Source organism: Heloderma suspectum, chromosome 2 (genome assembly GCF_057233095.1).
Source record: "Heloderma suspectum isolate Gila_16-S chromosome 2, 16-S_ref, whole genome shotgun sequence".
Classification (NCBI taxonomy): domain Eukaryota; kingdom Metazoa; phylum Chordata; class Lepidosauria; order Squamata; family Helodermatidae; genus Heloderma; species Heloderma suspectum.
The window spans coordinates 171,000,487-171,016,843 of NC_139459.1; the positions used below are offsets into that span (position 1 = coordinate 171,000,487).

At 47.7% G+C, this 16,357-nt stretch overlaps 1 protein-coding gene across 2 annotated transcripts in view; it reads left to right on the plus strand.

Annotated features, from left to right (window-relative positions):
• The window catches only part of ARHGAP4 (Rho GTPase activating protein 4), a 51,900-nt gene that overhangs the window by 22,372 nt on the left and 13,171 nt on the right, over positions 1-16,357 (plus strand). For both annotated transcript variants that reach the window (XM_084836004.1, XM_084836005.1), the window contains exons 6-14: positions 3,093-3,221; positions 4,233-4,454; positions 4,549-4,650; positions 6,734-6,928; positions 8,988-9,072; positions 10,040-10,067; positions 10,313-10,400; positions 15,376-15,436; positions 15,643-15,720. In XM_084836004.1, the coding sequence (XP_084692130.1) occupies positions 3,093-3,221; positions 4,233-4,454; positions 4,549-4,650; positions 6,734-6,928; positions 8,988-9,072; positions 10,040-10,067; positions 10,313-10,400; positions 15,376-15,436; positions 15,643-15,720 (988 nt within the window). The remainder of the gene's footprint in view (positions 1-3,092; positions 3,222-4,232; positions 4,455-4,548; positions 4,651-6,733; positions 6,929-8,987; positions 9,073-10,039; positions 10,068-10,312; positions 10,401-15,375; positions 15,437-15,642; positions 15,721-16,357) is intronic.

Genomic DNA, 16,357 nt, shown 5'->3' on the forward strand with positions numbered 1-16,357 from the left:
CGGAAATGGACTGGCAGCCAGTGCAGCTGGAAAAGTACTGGCGTAATATGAGCTCGCAGGCCAGTCCCTGTTAACAATCTTGCTGCCCTATTTTGGACCAGCTGAAGTTTCCGGACCGTTTTCAAAGGCAGCCCCACGTATAACGCATTGCAGTAATCCAGACGAGAAGTTATCAGAGCATGGATAACTGTAGCTAGGCTATCTCTGTCCAGATAAGGGCGTAGTTGGTATACCAGCCTAAGCTGATAAAAAGTGCTCTGTGCCACTGAGTTCACCTGTGCCTCAAGTGACAGTTCTGGATCCAAGAGCACCCCCAAACTACGAACCTGATCCTTTAGGGGGAGTGCAACCCCCTCCAGAACAGGTTGAATATCACCTAGCCGGGCAGATGAACCACCCACTAACAGTACCTCCGTCTTGTCTGGATTGAGTTTCAGTTTATTAGCCCTCATCCAGTCCATTACCGTGCCCAGGCACTGGTTCAGAACAGCCACTGCCTCACCTGGTTTTGATGAGAAAGAGAGGTAGAGCTGGGTGTCATCCGCATATTGATGGCACCTCAGCCCACACCTCTGGATAACCTCCCCCAGCGGTTTCATGTAGATGTTAAACAGCATGGGGGATAAAATAGAGCCCTGTGGAACCCCATGGCACAATTGCCATGGCACAGAGCAATAATCCCCCAGCACCACCTTCTGGAATCGGCCATCCAAGTAGGAGCGGAACCACTGTAGTGCAGTGCCTCCAACTCCCAACCCAGACAACCTATCCAGAAGGATACCATGGTCGATGGTATCGAAAGCCGCTGAGAGGTCCAGGAGAATCAACAGGGTCGCACTCCCCCTGTCCCTCTCCTGGCAGAGGTCATCCCACAGGGCGACCAAGGCAGTTTCCGTTCCAAAACCAGGCCTGAAGCCCGATTGAAATGGATCTAGATAATCCGTTTCATTCAAGAGTGCCTGGAGCTGTCCTACAACCACCTGCTCAAGCACCTTGCCCAGGAAGGGGATGTTGGCCACTGGCCTATAATTGTTAACATCCTCTGGGTCCAGGTTAGGCTTTTTCAGGAGTGGTCTAATTACTGCCTCTTTTAAAGCAGCAGGCACCACTCCCTCTCTCAAGGAGGAATTTACAACCTCCTGGACCCAGCCGGACAACCCCTCCTTGTTTGATTTAATAAGCCATGAAGGGCAAGGGTCAAGCACACAAGTGGTCGATCAGACTTGGCCAAGCACCTTGTCCGCATCCTCAGGCCTCAGTAACCTCAGAAACATGGGTTTTCCTTGAACTCAACAGGCTAATCTTGCACTAATCACTTTCACTATTAATATCTTCCGGGGACTCTTCCTCTTCAGTAACAGAGAAGGATGTGTACGGTATTAAGATACTGCATTGTCTCAGGCCATCATTATGTCTTCTTATCACAAAACTGGTAGCTCATTTTGTAGTTTCCCGATTGCCACATGTATTTGGAATTACTATCTTCTAATTTATGTTTCCCGCTCAGATTGAAACTTCTGCCTTTTAAGACCCTGTTTCCATCAGATATTTGTGAATACTTGACTTTGGCATCCTGTTTTCTCTTGTTAGCTCTCTGATTTTTCTCTATTTCCTTTTTTAACGTTAAAGTTTCATTTATTTGTTACATTTATATCCTGCCTTTACTTCCAAGTAGCCCAAGGCCACTTACATGATCCTCCTCCTCTCCATTTTATCCTCACAACAACTCTGTGAGGTACGTTAGGCTGAGAGTCAGTGGCTGGCCCAACATCACCCAATGAGCTTCATGGATGAGTGGGGACTAGAACCTGGTGAGGTTCTAGTCTCTCCCGAGTCTTAGTCCAACATTCTAACCTCTCCACCACATTGGCTTCTTCACCGTACCTTTCTCTTCTTTGCCATAAGCACACCTCAGCTTTCTTGTGATGTCCTGTACATGTTGTTGGTGATTCACTTTTGGTCTTCCCTACAGCCCAGTCTCAAAGCACCCGTCAATTTGCAATAATGGCTCAGACATTTGGAAGTTCTCTTGTTCCTTGTGCAGTTACAAGCACGGGCCATGGATTTCTCATACTTCCTCCACTGAGCCTTCCTCATGTCTTCCAACATCACCAATATGCTTAGTGTGGTCTTCTTAAATTGTTCTACTGAGTTTTCTTGTGGATGGTATGCTGTAGTTTGGGACGTCAATCCAACTGCAATCATTTCTGATTCAAACCTGTCCCTGGTGCAGACTGACCGTAACCATCTCCCCAAATGCTTTTTTAATAAGAAAATTATCTGATAGCCAGGTATCTTAAAGGAACAGTATGTGTGTGCATAGGATTGCCGGATATGTGAAGGATGGGACAAGTCCTTATCCTTAGTATACTCAGGCAACTTCCATTTAAGCTAGTTAGGCTACTTGCATTTAGGATTAAATAACCTGGCCCCAAGCAGTTTAAGGCTTTAAATCAATATGCCCATCGTCAAAGCATCAATAAAGATTCCTTTCTGGTAAAGGAAGCGGGAGATAACTTTACATTTAATTTTGTAAAATAGCACTCATTGGTGGAAGGAAATACCATCTTTAATGTTTTCTTTTTCATTCCCTCTTACATTAGTGCGCACCAGATCCAAACTAAGCCGTACAAGTAAGCAAATGGGCCCTTGACTCTCAGACACACTAATTAAAATGGATAGATCTACTGACTGAAGCTTCCAGCCCTGAAAATATCTGTAGCGCTCTTCTTTCAAAGCAGTGTGTACAATAAAACCAGGTGGCAGTTGTGGCTAGCTGTTGGTTATTGAGGATGATTATGGAATAACTGGATGTTGGGAGGAGAAGGATATTATTAAAGGGGTTAACTGGAAGGGGGAGATAGGTGACACTATCTATACAGAAACAGATGGGGCAGGGCTACTTTCTCCCTAGCTCCACAGACTATCGCACTACCACTGCAGGACTGACGCTAGCAAGCAGGTAGCTCTTGGTGGGAAATTGCTTCCATTGTTGGTTAGAAAAAAAGAGACCATACAAGCACTAAGATTCTAACAGGAGGGAGCCAGGGCTAGCTGTATTGTGAGCCTAATGGATTCCCCAATGCTTGCAGAGACAGTCTAAGTTCCTGGAGAACAAGCTGAAATGCGCCAAGGCCCGGAACGACTACCTACTGAGCCTGCATGCGGCCAATGCCGCCATCAGCAACTATTATGTGCGCGATGTGGCTGACCTGCTAGATGTGAGTCTGTCCTTCGACCCCATGTCAGATAGGGGAGATGGCACAAAAATTGGTGCTGCGTATTCAGCTGGGCTATCTCTGTGACCATGTTTCACTCTTTAGGTCATGACTAAAAGTATGACTACATGACAAATGTGCACTGGTTTTATACCAGTTGAACTGTCATGGTTTCTCCAGAGAGGCCTGGGAAATGTAGTTTGTTGAGACTTCTGTTAGGGCTCCCTAGCCCCCTTCTTGGAACGACTGTTCCCAAATTTCCTGTTGAGAGAGAAAATGATTGTTGAACTAGAGGAGATATGCATAAAGGCTCAGCGGAGTCAGGTCCTTCCATATGCCTTCCCTTTAATACTTTGGGAGAGGTTTTAGAAAAGGCCATGCCTGTGGACTGTGACCTTAACAGGAAACGTTCCTTCATTTAAAAACATCACCTTTCCTACTCTTCATGATTGCAAAGGGGGAAAAAAACCTTCTGAAACCACATGGGCAATTTCTGCTTACAGGTTGGAAACATAAACTGTGGGTGGGGGGCTTCCCCTCTTCTCCTGTGGTCCTTACCCAGCTGTTTTAGTTTTCTGCAGTGTTCTTGGATTTCTCACCTGACCATGAGAAGAAGAAAACCTGGGCCACAAAGATTCCAGATTGTGGAACACATATCTCCCCTCCCATCTTGCAGATTAGCCTGAAAATGTCCATGGCTTAATTTTTATTGTATTATCAGTTTCATAACGTCTTGTGTTTTTGTGGCAGACAGATTCAATTTCTGACAGAGTCTTTTGTGGCTTAAGCGGCTCCATAGCAGAGAGAAATCCAACAGGTGCCGCTTTCTTTCATGGATCTGCAGTGACAGGTAAAGCTGCGCCTGTTGTATGTTTCTCCCTGTCATACGGCAGCTGTAAAACACAAAGGAGCCTCTGTCAGAAATGGAGTTGATCAACCTAGCGGGGTAGCAGAAGGGGTGCCTGGGTTATGGCTTGAAAACTAAAGATGTCTCTCCTCTTTCATGGTTCCCAGTGTTTCGACCTCGGCTTCCACCTTTCCCTGGGCAAGGTGCTGAGGACTTACCTAGCGGCAGAGTCCCGGGCCCAAGCATCTTGGCAACAGGGACTGAGCACTATTGAAGGAGCCGTTGATGCCCTGGACCCACTGGGGGATAAGTCTAGGTTGATGGAGGCCAACCCTTCAGCTTACTGCCCTCCTTTGTGCTTCGACTACCAGCCTCACGAGGGTGACGAGGTGAGGGGCTGCTCCTTCCTGGCTCCCTATAGAACTTTTTGCTTCCCCCTCAGTTTGACCCTCACTCTCCCTTCCCTTGTCATTTCATCTTCAGGTGTCTGAGGTCCGGGCTGAGGGTCCCTTGAGAAACGAACTGGTCTCCCGCTTCCAGCATATCCAGTCCCGCCTCAATGCCATCACCCTGGAGACAGACGAGGTGGGTGTCATCGGCAGAGAGCCAAGCAAACCCCCCCTTCTTCCAACATGCTTGAGCCCAGACATGTTCAAACTTTAGCCATGGATACCGGCGGTGAGAGCTGCGATTCATATTGCAGAAGGCTTAGGCCTCATTCTCACTGAGGTGGTAAACTTGTGTCTGGCTTGTATCACTTCAGACTGTAGCTTCGGGTTCATATGACTGAATGCTCCTCTATAATACCCCCCCACACACAAGCCTCCACATAGGGAACTACATGTCAGAGAAGGGTTCTCACCTTGTTTTCTCCCTGACATGCTAATTTTCTAGGTGAAGGGAATTTGCTGGTAAGGAAAAAGCATCCCATCATGCAAAGTCCCTTCTGTCACTGCAGTCTGAAGTGGTACAGGCCAGACACAGGTTACCGCCTCAGTGGGAGCTGGGTCTCAGATGCACATGTAGAGTGAGTAGGGAACACTCTACATGTTCTGAAGCATTGAAAACAGGCCACAGGGCCGAGCCCTGGTTCAAATTAAGCCCAGGTGAGCATATAACCATGTATTTTAAAACGTGGTGCCATATGCTTATGTGATATTAAAGTAAATGACAGTAAAGTAAATTATTTTGAACTATTGCTTTTTCTGACCTTCATAATTGCATTCTAGTCATGTTTTTTTGGTCAGGGATCATTTCCCTTTTCCTGTTTTGAACTAGACATGGGGCTACTACCCCCTCCATAGGGTTAGGCCAAGGAAATGCCTTTCTGGTCAGCGGGTTGATCTGAGAGGGAGGCCCTAAGCGGCGGTGGGGGTGGCGTGGAAAGCAAAACTCCATAGCTAGTGTCCCTTTGGGTAAATGGGTTAGAGCCAGTGCCCCTTCATGGTTTTGCCCTCACTTGAATGTGCAGCGCTTTGCTACTCCCCATGGGAGTGAACGAGAGCCGCTCGCATATGTGGGGAAAAGTAAAGGAGCACACTTACAGGCACCTTTGGGCTGTGGGATCCGCCCCCTGACAGGCCCCCCCAGTGTTTGATTGGAGGAGCAGGTTTTGCTCCCCCTTGATGGCCAGTTATTGCTTGGTGGCTGCAGGGAGGCCAGGGGAAGTCACTGGTCAGGAGGAGAAGAGCTGGTAGGAGGTTGCAACCCATCCCTCCAGGCAAAGAGAACATTTGTTATGGGGTGGATTAAAAATACAGTTCAAATAATAGCATGTGTAAGAGCTGCATGCATTTGTTTCAGAGGTTTAATGATTTAGAGAAATTTGGCTCCTTTGTTTTTTTCTTTTCCTGTGTAAGCATTTGAGGTGAACCTTTGGGGAAGGAGCAAGATGGTAGGTCAAGTAAATAAACCATTTCCTGTTTGCATCCCGTTGATAGGGATCCATATATCTCCATGGGAGTCGGTGAGACTTGAGTCTGCTCCTATCTGCATAAGCCCACCCTTTCATCTGTATTGCACCACCTGGGCTCCATTGCTTAGCCACTCGTACAGCCTTCCCCCAACCTAGTGCCCTCCAGATGTGTTGGACTGCAACTCCCATCATTTCCAGCCTGTTGCAACACATCTGGAGGGCACCAGGTGGGGGCAAAGTCTGCACTGGAGTGTGATGGCACCCAAAAATGTGTGTGTGTGTTTCTATAACTGTGTGTCGCTTAAGGCTAAACTAGACATTATTGGAGCAAATGGGTGGTTTTTATATTCTGTTACATTACTGTATTTTTATGGTATTTAATCTTTGTAAACTGCCCAGAGAGCTTTTGCTATTGGGTGGTATAGAAATGTTATTAAATGCAATGACACGAAATGATAAACAGGGCAGAGGGGAGGCCCTTAAACTCACTATCATTTTGGGACCTGACTACCAAAAAATCCTTTAAAATAATTGGGGTGGTTGCAGGAGAGAATTACAGGGCAGGGGACGGCTTACGCACCCTTCGTCCACCCACTGATTTGGCCCTGCAAATACTGCTCCCAGTCCTGTGTTAGCGTTACAAGGGAAACCCTGGGTTTTCTCCTCATGTCTCCTTGGGCCTTTGATAAAGAGTCAGCCGCCAGCTGGGTACCTTCACCTGGTGTCGACTGACTTCTCTGCTTCCTTCCACAGGTGAACAAGACTCTGAAGGCCACCATGCAAAGCCTGGTAGACTTGTTGTCAGCAGAGGAGCCGGAAGCGCTTGATGCCTTTCAGGGTTGCCAGTCCACGGAGTCGCTCAAGTCTACGGGCTCTGATGCAGGCGGGAAGCAGGCACTGGCAAAGCGCCGGGCCAACCAGCAGGAGACGGAGAGCTTCTACATCGTGGTACGGTCCTAGTTTCTTACAACAGTAAAGTTCAAAGGGCTCTCAGTAGATGTTGTCCTAATGCTGAAGCCCCCTTGACCAAACACAGGCCTGTCTGCTCCTTGGCCATTCTCAAGTCCACTTATGCAATCTAGGCCACAGTGTGCCATGACAGAGAGGAGCCCTGCAGGACAGGTAATTCCTGATGGCTAAAGAAGGGAGCCAGACCACAACCTAAGTAAAGGAACAGCCAAAAAACCCCTCAGTGTGACATGGGGCAGATTCCTTCCCAACCCTGACTCCAGCCAGCCAGTTTAGACCCTGAGCATATGCAAAATCTTTTCTCTATATATAATTGCTTGAAGTGAGCTCAACTTCATAACATCCTAAAATTGTCCTGCTCAGTAAACTGTGATACGGACACCAGAATAGGAATGGCCAGATATCCTTCATAAATTTACTAAACTCTGTGTGCTGAGCCAGCTCACAATATTTTTTATTTATTTATTTATTTCATTTCTATACTGCCCAATAGCCGAAGCTCTCTGAGGCAAAAAAATCCCAGTGATGGCTGTCCTCCACCCCCATTACTATAGACTTTCACCAACCAAGAAGTTGTGTGGAACAGAAGGAGGGGAAGGAAGAACTGAAATGGACAACCCGAACAGCACCCTCATCTAATTAACATGGGGCACAATCCACCAGGACATTCCCCTGCTGGTCTCTTGTGCTCCTTCCATTCATCTCAAGGGGTTTTGCCTCCTTAGGCCTGGGGGCCAAATCTGGCTCTTTAGGGTTTCCTGGATGGCCACGTACCTTTCCCCAAACCACTGATCACTGGTGATTTCCTGGCTTTTGTGCAGCTTTCCCTCCCATTCTAAAAGGCTGACATGCCTCTCCTAAGGCTGAGTTACTGGCAGTAAGTGTGTCAAGCTAAAATGGGCTGGTTTTTAAAATTTATTTTGGCCCTGCCCTGTTTGCCTTCAACTTCATCCACTACGGGAATGCACCCCTCAAGAGCTTCTTGAAATGAACTCCGGCCTTCCAGATGAAAGAGGTTTAGCACTGCCAGGGCCGGTCCTACCATTAGGTAGAGTGAGGTGATCACCTCAGGCAGCAGATGCTGGGTGGCAACAATGGCAGCCTCCCAGCTGTTACTCCTCAACTAGCCTACTGCCTCTGGTGTGGTGGAGGACACTATCCCATTGCTAGTGTTGAGGTAAGGTTCAGCGGCCAGTTCAGCTGGCTTTTGTACATGGAATGGAGAGAGGAGGCGCCATCTGTCCCTTTGCCTCAGGCAGCAAAATGGCTTGGGCCGGCCCTGCTCCAGATCTTGCTTTATGACAAATTATGCCACTACACGCTTTCTGGAAAGAATTTGGTGCTGTCTTTTTCCACTTGGCTGCCTCAGAGCTTTTCTAGATAAAGCTTTTATTGTGTGCTTGTCATTCCTCACTTATGGTTGTCTACAGGTGCTTTAGATGGTGTTGTCTTCATCCAGTTTTGCTTCTGATTTTTAAAAGTGGGGGGGGGGAGCAGGGAAAATCCAGTAGTTTTCATGAAAGTGAAACAAAGTGCTTGTCCCCATTAGTATAGTTGTATTATTGCACTGTACCACAGCACCACCTGTTGTGTAGCGAAATGTATGGAAAGGGCAGGAAAATAATTCATGTAGAGCTCTGATCTTAATTCTGCAATGAAACCGGAAGGAGAAACAGCGGGTTAAGCAGCATGGTCTAGAAAAGCACTCAGAAAGGCTGTTCTAGAACTTCACATAGACAGAGCTGAAATCTCACCCCCTCTTGTATATCTCAGCTTGGGCTCTTCCTGTGGCTGTAGAGAGCATGAAAAGGAGACCAGCAGCCATGTTGAAGTAAAAATAGAAGTGCTTCTTCTCCCCAGGAGATAGCCCCTTCTATATGGAACTCTACCTCCCCTTCCTATTGTCCCTTTAACTCATGAAGAAGCATACAGTATCATGTCACATCCTCCTTTCTTTTCTACCATATTAATGAACCATAACGGTCTCATGCCCTAGTGGCTTTTTCTGATAACAGACGTCTTGGTATCTCTTGTGCAGAAATTCAGAGAATATCTCTCTGGCCGAAGCATTCAAACGAAACTGCAAGCAAAGCATGACCAGATGAAGGAGGCGATAGAGAAGGGTGAGAATGTGAAGGGAAGGGTAGATTATCAGTCGAGTTGTGTACCTTTTGCTAGATGCAGCATTGGAATTTGGGGTGGTTTGAGAAGCACAAGATAATATCTCCATTTGTATGCCTGTTTAACTACCATGTAGGCATGAACTGACCCATATTCTATGTTCATCATCTAAGGCCCTCCTCCAGGTGCCTCCTCCAAGGGAGTCTCAGAAGGTGGCAACAAGGGAAAGGGCCTTCTCAGTAGTGCCCCCCACCCAATTATGGAACAGTCTCCCCGGTGAGGCCCACCTGGTGCCAACATTGTTATCTTTTCGGCCCCAGGTTAAGACCATCCTCTTCTCTTGGGCATTGGCAATATATGATGAGTTTTTAATCAGGTCCTAGATCTTTCTTACTGATTGTCTAAAAATTGTTTAGATTTATGGGGGGATTCTCTTTTTATATGCAAATGGATTTTTATTCTATGTATAATGTATCTGTTTTGTAAACTGCTCAGAGAGCTTTAGTTATTGGGTGGTATAGAAATATAATAAATGAAATGAAAATAAATGAAAATGCCTCCTCCCAGAGAATCCTGCAGATTTTAGCTTGATGAGGTACTCTGTTCAGAGACCTCCAGTCTCCCCACCTCTCTTCAAAGGACTATTGATCTTGGGGTCCTCTGTGGGAAGGATAGCTAGGCCAGTTTAAAGGTGAAGACAGGTGTTCCTGTGAACAAGAGTACCTGAAGGCTTTTTAAGCTGAGGAGTGAGCTCTGCTCCCCTCACTCCCACTCCTGTAAAGACACATGCACAGTTAATGTATTGAATCCTGTAAATGTCACTGAGTACACTTCACGGCACATCCATAGTTTCTCTACTGAAGCCAAGTACACCTGTCTTCATCTTAAATCTGTCATGTAGATGTGGCCAAAGAGAGCCCAGGACTCCAGATGTTAACTTCCGTGTCTTCCTTTTTCGTGCTCTCTCAGGTGCTGCAGTGGATCGAGAACTAGCCAGGTAAAAGGAGATACAGAGGGGCTGTGCAAATTGTGGAAACTCCCTTGGTCGGAGGGTGGGAGAGCGCTGGGAGCTCTGCATGTTGCCCTCCTCCTGTGCCCAGTTGGGCTGTGAAGACTTCCTCTGTCCTGTTCTATGGCTGAGGAACCCAGCAGAACTCTGGGAAGGAGTCCAGTTCCACTTCTGGGGGGAGTCTCTGACATCTTCCTTCCTCCCTCCCCACACTACACAAACGTTGCTTCCAGGCCACAGTCCCAGCGCATCCGCCGTTCCCGCCCTCCCTCGTGCTACCACCACAAGCTCTTCGAGGGTGACCTGCAGGCCTTTTTAGAGGTACTGGCTGCTGCCCTGAGCTTCGCCACCCCTCCCTCCTGCCCCAGCTCCTTCTCGCCCTGCTTTCTTGCCCTCTGCCTAGTACGAGAACTCTGTGCCTCCTTGGCCCCGCTTTTGCCTCCAGCTCTTCCCAGTCGCACCCACTGCTCCCCCTGCCTGTAATGTGCTTGCTGACTCTGTCTCTCCTGTCCGTGCTGCCCCAAGGAGGCGGAGGCTGCAGGCACGGAAGCAGGTACGCGAACTGGGGCGAGGAGCAGGGGTCGGGGGGGGGGGCAGGGAGGCGCCTTGGTGGGTGGAGAGCAGATTGGACCTGCGACGGGGGGAACAGGGGGCACAGAGAGGTCGCTTAGCTAGCTTTGGTGATGTGGTCATGAAATGGATGTTTATGCACAAATGCCTTTGTGAATATCTGTGTGCATATACACACACGCGTGCACGTGCGAGCACGCGCACGCGCGCACACACACACACACACACGGGTTTGTGGAAACAGAAAGTGCTGCTTTCGCATGAGTGCATGCTTTGTATTCCAAGCTGTGTGAGGCTGCATCCCTCTGTGTGTTTGTGCATGTGTGTGGTATGCTACCCCCTGCTTGTCTGTTTTTGCACACGTCGTTTCCAGTCTCCTTTCGTTTTTACTTTTGGCTGGCTGGTTTGTAACATGGAGACCTTGGTGTGCTCTTGCAGTGGTTGATGAATGTATGCCACAACCACGTGTTACTTATGTGTGATGGCCCCTTTCAGTCCACTGAAAGAGAACAGTGTGATTTTAAGTCTGTGCATAAAAGGATTCTGGGAAGCCCGCTCTCTCACACTGTGCACGCCCAGTGCTATCTCAGAAGCAGGAAGTGCTTCTGGTGAAGTAAAGGTCCATGGGTGGCATGTTCTGGACAAAAGTTGTCCGGATTTTGCCATTGCTACATTGTGCTCCAGACAGATTAAAGCAGGGGTGGGCAGACGGTAGATCGCCAGAAGTTTTGGACTTCGGCTCCCAGCATTCCTGATTAGTGCCCGTGGTGGCAGGAGCTTCTGGGAACTGAAGTCTAAAATATCTGGAGATCTATCTTCTGCCCACCCTTGCACCCACGTTGAGCTGTTGCATATTATACAGATTTGAATAAAAGCAGAAAAAGAATCTGCCTGCCGCATACTTACTTTTGGTGTCAGAGTGGACTGAATGAAAAGTCACATTTTATTTTATTTTATTTATTTATTTATTTATTTATTTATTTCTATACCGCCCAATAGCCGAAGCTCTCTGGGTGGTTCACATTGGTGGGCAGCCTGCAATGAAGTAAGCTTCGCGTGGGTGGGAGCATTTAGCACCCCCACTCCCCCCATTGTCCACTTTATGCCACTCTAAGGGGAAGGGCTCATTTTGAATATGCAGGACAGCTGCCACTGCATCTAGCTTTGGGCCCCCGCTGCGCTCATGAATGTTGACAGTCACCTAAATGTTGTTGCCAGTGTTCACTGGTGATGGTTTGAAAAATCAAGAGAGAGAGATTTCCAGACATTGACAAAACTGATCTGGGATTGTGTCCATTCATTCGTGAATGTTATCCATTGGATTTTGGACATTTCCTATAACTAAGGACAGAACCATGGAGCTGCTGCCTTTTGTTTCTTTTCCCCCTTTCTTTCTCCCCTCTTCCTAGTAATGTCTGTTATACACGGATGCTGGCAGCGATCACCCGAGCCAGGCTTCAGTAGCAAGGCCAGCCCTACCATGAGGCAGAGTGAGGCAGTCATCTCAGGCAGCAGATTTGGGGTGTCATTAAAAGGGCAGCAAATTGTTAGTTATTTACTTGGTTATTATTGCGTTTCTACTGCCAGGGATGGGGAGAGGTACTTATGGGATGTTCTGTACCGAAACAACATGGCTGGCTTTGGGTACTGTGCACCTTGACTTGGATGGGTGTGGGGCATTGTGTGCTGCTCTGCCTCAGGCAGCGCAATGCTTCGGGCCGGCCTTGTTCAGTGGCTTGTAAAAGCCCATGTTCCAACAAGTTGCAAGCTCTTAAAGCCTCCAAATTCTTCTCTGAAGAATTGCCCATCTCCCCGCCAGCCTTTGTTGCCACCCTCCCCCGCCCCCCTTTCCTTACCTTGAAGCAATGACAGCCCGTAGGACAGGGGTGCCGAACCTCAGGTCTGGGGTCCAAATCTGGCCCTCTGAGATTCCTCAGAAGGCCATGCCCCTTCACTTGGCCCCACCCTCTTTCCCTATACCACCTACTGTTTAGTGATTGCCAGGGTTTGTGCAGGTTTTTCCCATTGTAAAAGGTTGAAATGCCTCTCCTAAGGCTTGGTTACGGGCAGTGAGAGGTTTAAGCTAAACTATGCTGATATTTTGACCCCACCCATTTTGCCTTTGTCCTGCCCACCACTGGAATGCGGCCCCTGAGAGCCTCTCTGAAATGGAATTTGATCCTCGGGCTGAAAGAGGTTCTACACCTCTGCCACATACCTACATGTCCCGTGGTCCCCTCTGCTCCACTGTACTTTGCCCAATATTTCAAGACAACAGAGAGAGTAGGGAAGGGGGAAGAAAAAACCCCTTTTTCTACTCTCCCCAGGTGTCTTGCTTTTGTTCCTTTTGCCACCTCTGCTTTAAGATAAGGAAAGGGGGGGATGTTCTTTAGGGGCCAGTGTGGCAGGGAGGGCTGCAGAGGTGGGCCTCTGAGACATTTTCCCGAGTCCTCAGAAAGGCTCAGGAAAATGACTGAGGACTTCTGATTTTGTAGGAGGCACTGAAGTTACTTCCACATTCACCTGGGATGAGCTTGGGAGAGCTTGCCCATCCCTGTTGGTATTCATTTCTACATGTGACATCATGATGTTGTCGGGTTTCCTTGCCCTCTCCCACAGTCAGTGATGTGAGGCAGGGGTGTGGAAGGATGTGGCGTGATGATGTCCTGTCGCACAGACATTAGAAAGAAGAAGAAAAAAAGAGACACAGTGAGGCAGGAGCTCTGTGGCTCTTTTAATCTATAGTCCTGTGAGGGCCAGCCCCAGACATTTTGCAGCCTGAGGCAAAGGATAAAATGGTGCCCCCCATTCCACACACAGAAGTTGACCAGAGTGATAGTTGAATCTTACTTCAACAGTGGCGACAGCATAGAGCCCTCAAGCATACCTGAGGACAGCTAGCTAGCCTAAGGGGGGCAACGGGGCCTTCACAGCACCTTCGGCTCTGTCTTGCCACTTCTGCCACCTGAGGCAGCTGCTTTACTCTGCCTAACAGTAAGACCGGCCCCAAATCCTACCCATCTATGCGCACATTCAATACTTACTGAAGCATGCAGTAGCAGCCAAGATTATGTTGGCCCCTTTGCCTATTCTTATGAATAAATACAAATATTAAGGGTTTCCTATTCCCGATGATGATGATTCAATCATTTGTATGGGTGCTGGGGGTCTCAATGTGGTAAGATCTCCAAGCCTACTGTGTGGGCTTCCCTTACTTAGAGTGTGGGAGAATTGTGTTCACTCTGGTGCTGTCTAGTGGAATTTCTGGGCCACATGCTGTTACTTAGGGTTTGATTTTAACATGGAAGGAGAATCATTCAGAGGTATCCAGATGCTAGAACTGAAGAGTCTTTGACAGAGCAGAAGGTTGGCATGTGAATGGACGGTCAAGCTTACGCTTGCATGGCATTTATTCTGTGCACGTCTGCAAGAGCATGATGCTTGTTTATCTGGGAAAGGCCGTGCTTTCTCTAATTTCCCTCCCCCTGGCTTATTCATTGTATTGTGTGTGCAAAAATATGGGGGGGTAGTGATAACTGGGACAGAGGTTTTTGCTGCCCAGTTTGTCTTTACTATAAGATTCTGGGCAGAACATAGCATTTTTGTTAGATGGGGCATGATCAGGGCTGTGTGTACACTGTTCTAAGAAATACATAAATTCTGTATTAAGTAAAAATCATGAAGATTAAAGGAAATTTTGCCCCATTTGAACAATTTATTTGGGGAGGGGTTGGTCTTACTAATCATGGGGAGAAGGCGAAGAGTTACACAAGGCACTGAAACCCCACCCCAAACCACTGGAAATCCGATTGATTGATTGCATTTATATCCCATCCATTCTCCAAGTACATGGTTCTTCCCTCTCTCTTCGCTGCCTTGCATTTTATTTTCGCAGCAGCCCCTTAAAGTAGGTTAGGCAAAGAGATAGCAACCAGCCCAACATCACCCAGGGAGCATCATGGCTAAGTGGGGATTTGAACCTGGATCACCCCAGCACTCTAGCCACTACATCACACTGACTGGAGAAAGACAGTAGTCTTTTTTTCAGAGACTTGAAGGTGATATGAAAAAGAGATTATGCTTGTGATGTGCACACCCATTCTTTGCCTCTGGGAAACATGTTTTTGTAACATGTTTCCAAAACCTATCACATTTGACAAGAGGCAACAGTGGGACAGAAGAAATGCAGGTGGACAGCAGCAGTGGCAGCAATAATAATGATGGTGATGTTGTTGTTAACGATTGTTGTTGTTGATGATGATGATGATAGGTGTTTATATAATGCGCTTACTGTTTCACTTCATATCTTTTATCATAGTAATTTCTGCAACAGCCCTGCAGTGTAGGTCAGTATTATTCTCCCCATATTGCAGATGGAGGGCTGAGCCTGAGAGCAAGTGACTTGCCTGAGGCCAAGGTATGAATTCCTGTCTCAGAGGAAATTTGAACCATCAGCTTGCCCATAACATTGGAGTCTGCTTAGCCGCTCCGCTACACCAGCCAAGGCAAAATTTAAATATAATTAACAAATAAATATCTTCGCAACTAAGAGTGCTAGAGACTTTTTAAAACTGAATGCTGAGAATACCAGGAAGCTGAATTCTGCACTCAGTGCCACATTCGGTGCTTTTTATGGGCTCCTGTGGGCTGGCAGCATACACACAGTCCTGAGGGTGCTGTGAGGATGCTGTGCTGTGACGTTCTGTTTTCTTTCTCATAACTCCAGAGCTCAGGCCAGGCTGTCCCACTCGTGGTGGAGAGTTGTATCCGCTTCATCAATCTCCATGGTAAGACCTGTGCTAACTCCCCTCCCCATTTCATATGCCCTTCCTTTGGGTGTGGGTAGGGTCCCAGCCTTCAAAGGGCCCTTCAGCTTGTGGCATAGCTGCAAGTCAGTTGGAGAAGTTAGTAAAATAGTTCCATTCCTTCACTGAAAAATGTGACCAGGTTGTCTTGTTTTCTCTCTCTCTCTCTCTCTCCCTCCCCCCTCCAGGGCTCCAGCATGAAGGTATTTTTCGAGTGCCGGGGTCTCAAGCACAAGTAGCAGAAATCCGGAATGCCTTTGAGAAAGGTGAATGAGGGGTGCTTAAAGGCGATGGGGTTTGTAGAGAGGGAAAGAGAGAAGGCAAGCTCAGTGAACACTGGAGTTTGCCAGAAGGGGCAAGCAAGCAAGCTGTGTCAACGCTGATGTTTGGCAGAAGGGGAGAGAGAAGACAAGCTATGTCAACGCTGGTGTTTGCCAGAAGGAGGGGAAACAGGAGGGGAGGACCCAGTGTTCACTGGGCCACAAAATAGTGGTCATACTACTGAGCAGAGACAGAGTGTGCCCAACAGCCATGCAGCTTGACTTGCAAGGACTTGGAAGGGATGTGCCAAGGGAAGAAGGTGTAATCAGTATGTAGCTGAAGCATGTGGTAGGGGTACTGGGTCTGGAAGGAGCTTGGGAATATCACTTTGGCTTAACTTGCAGCACATACGCCCCTAAGCATGTGCAGAGTGCCCTTTCTTCATTGCTTAAGTATAGCCCTCCTCCAGACACTTGGAATTATTAGGGGGAAGTGCTTCTAGGATCAAGGGGATGGCTTCTTATTCAGGCTGACTCAGTTATTTCACTCTCCAAATCATTTGCCCTGTTTGGGTTTACTGATTTGGTCATCACTTTAGCATTCCATTATATTAATTTTTAAAATGTACCCCAAAGGGATCTC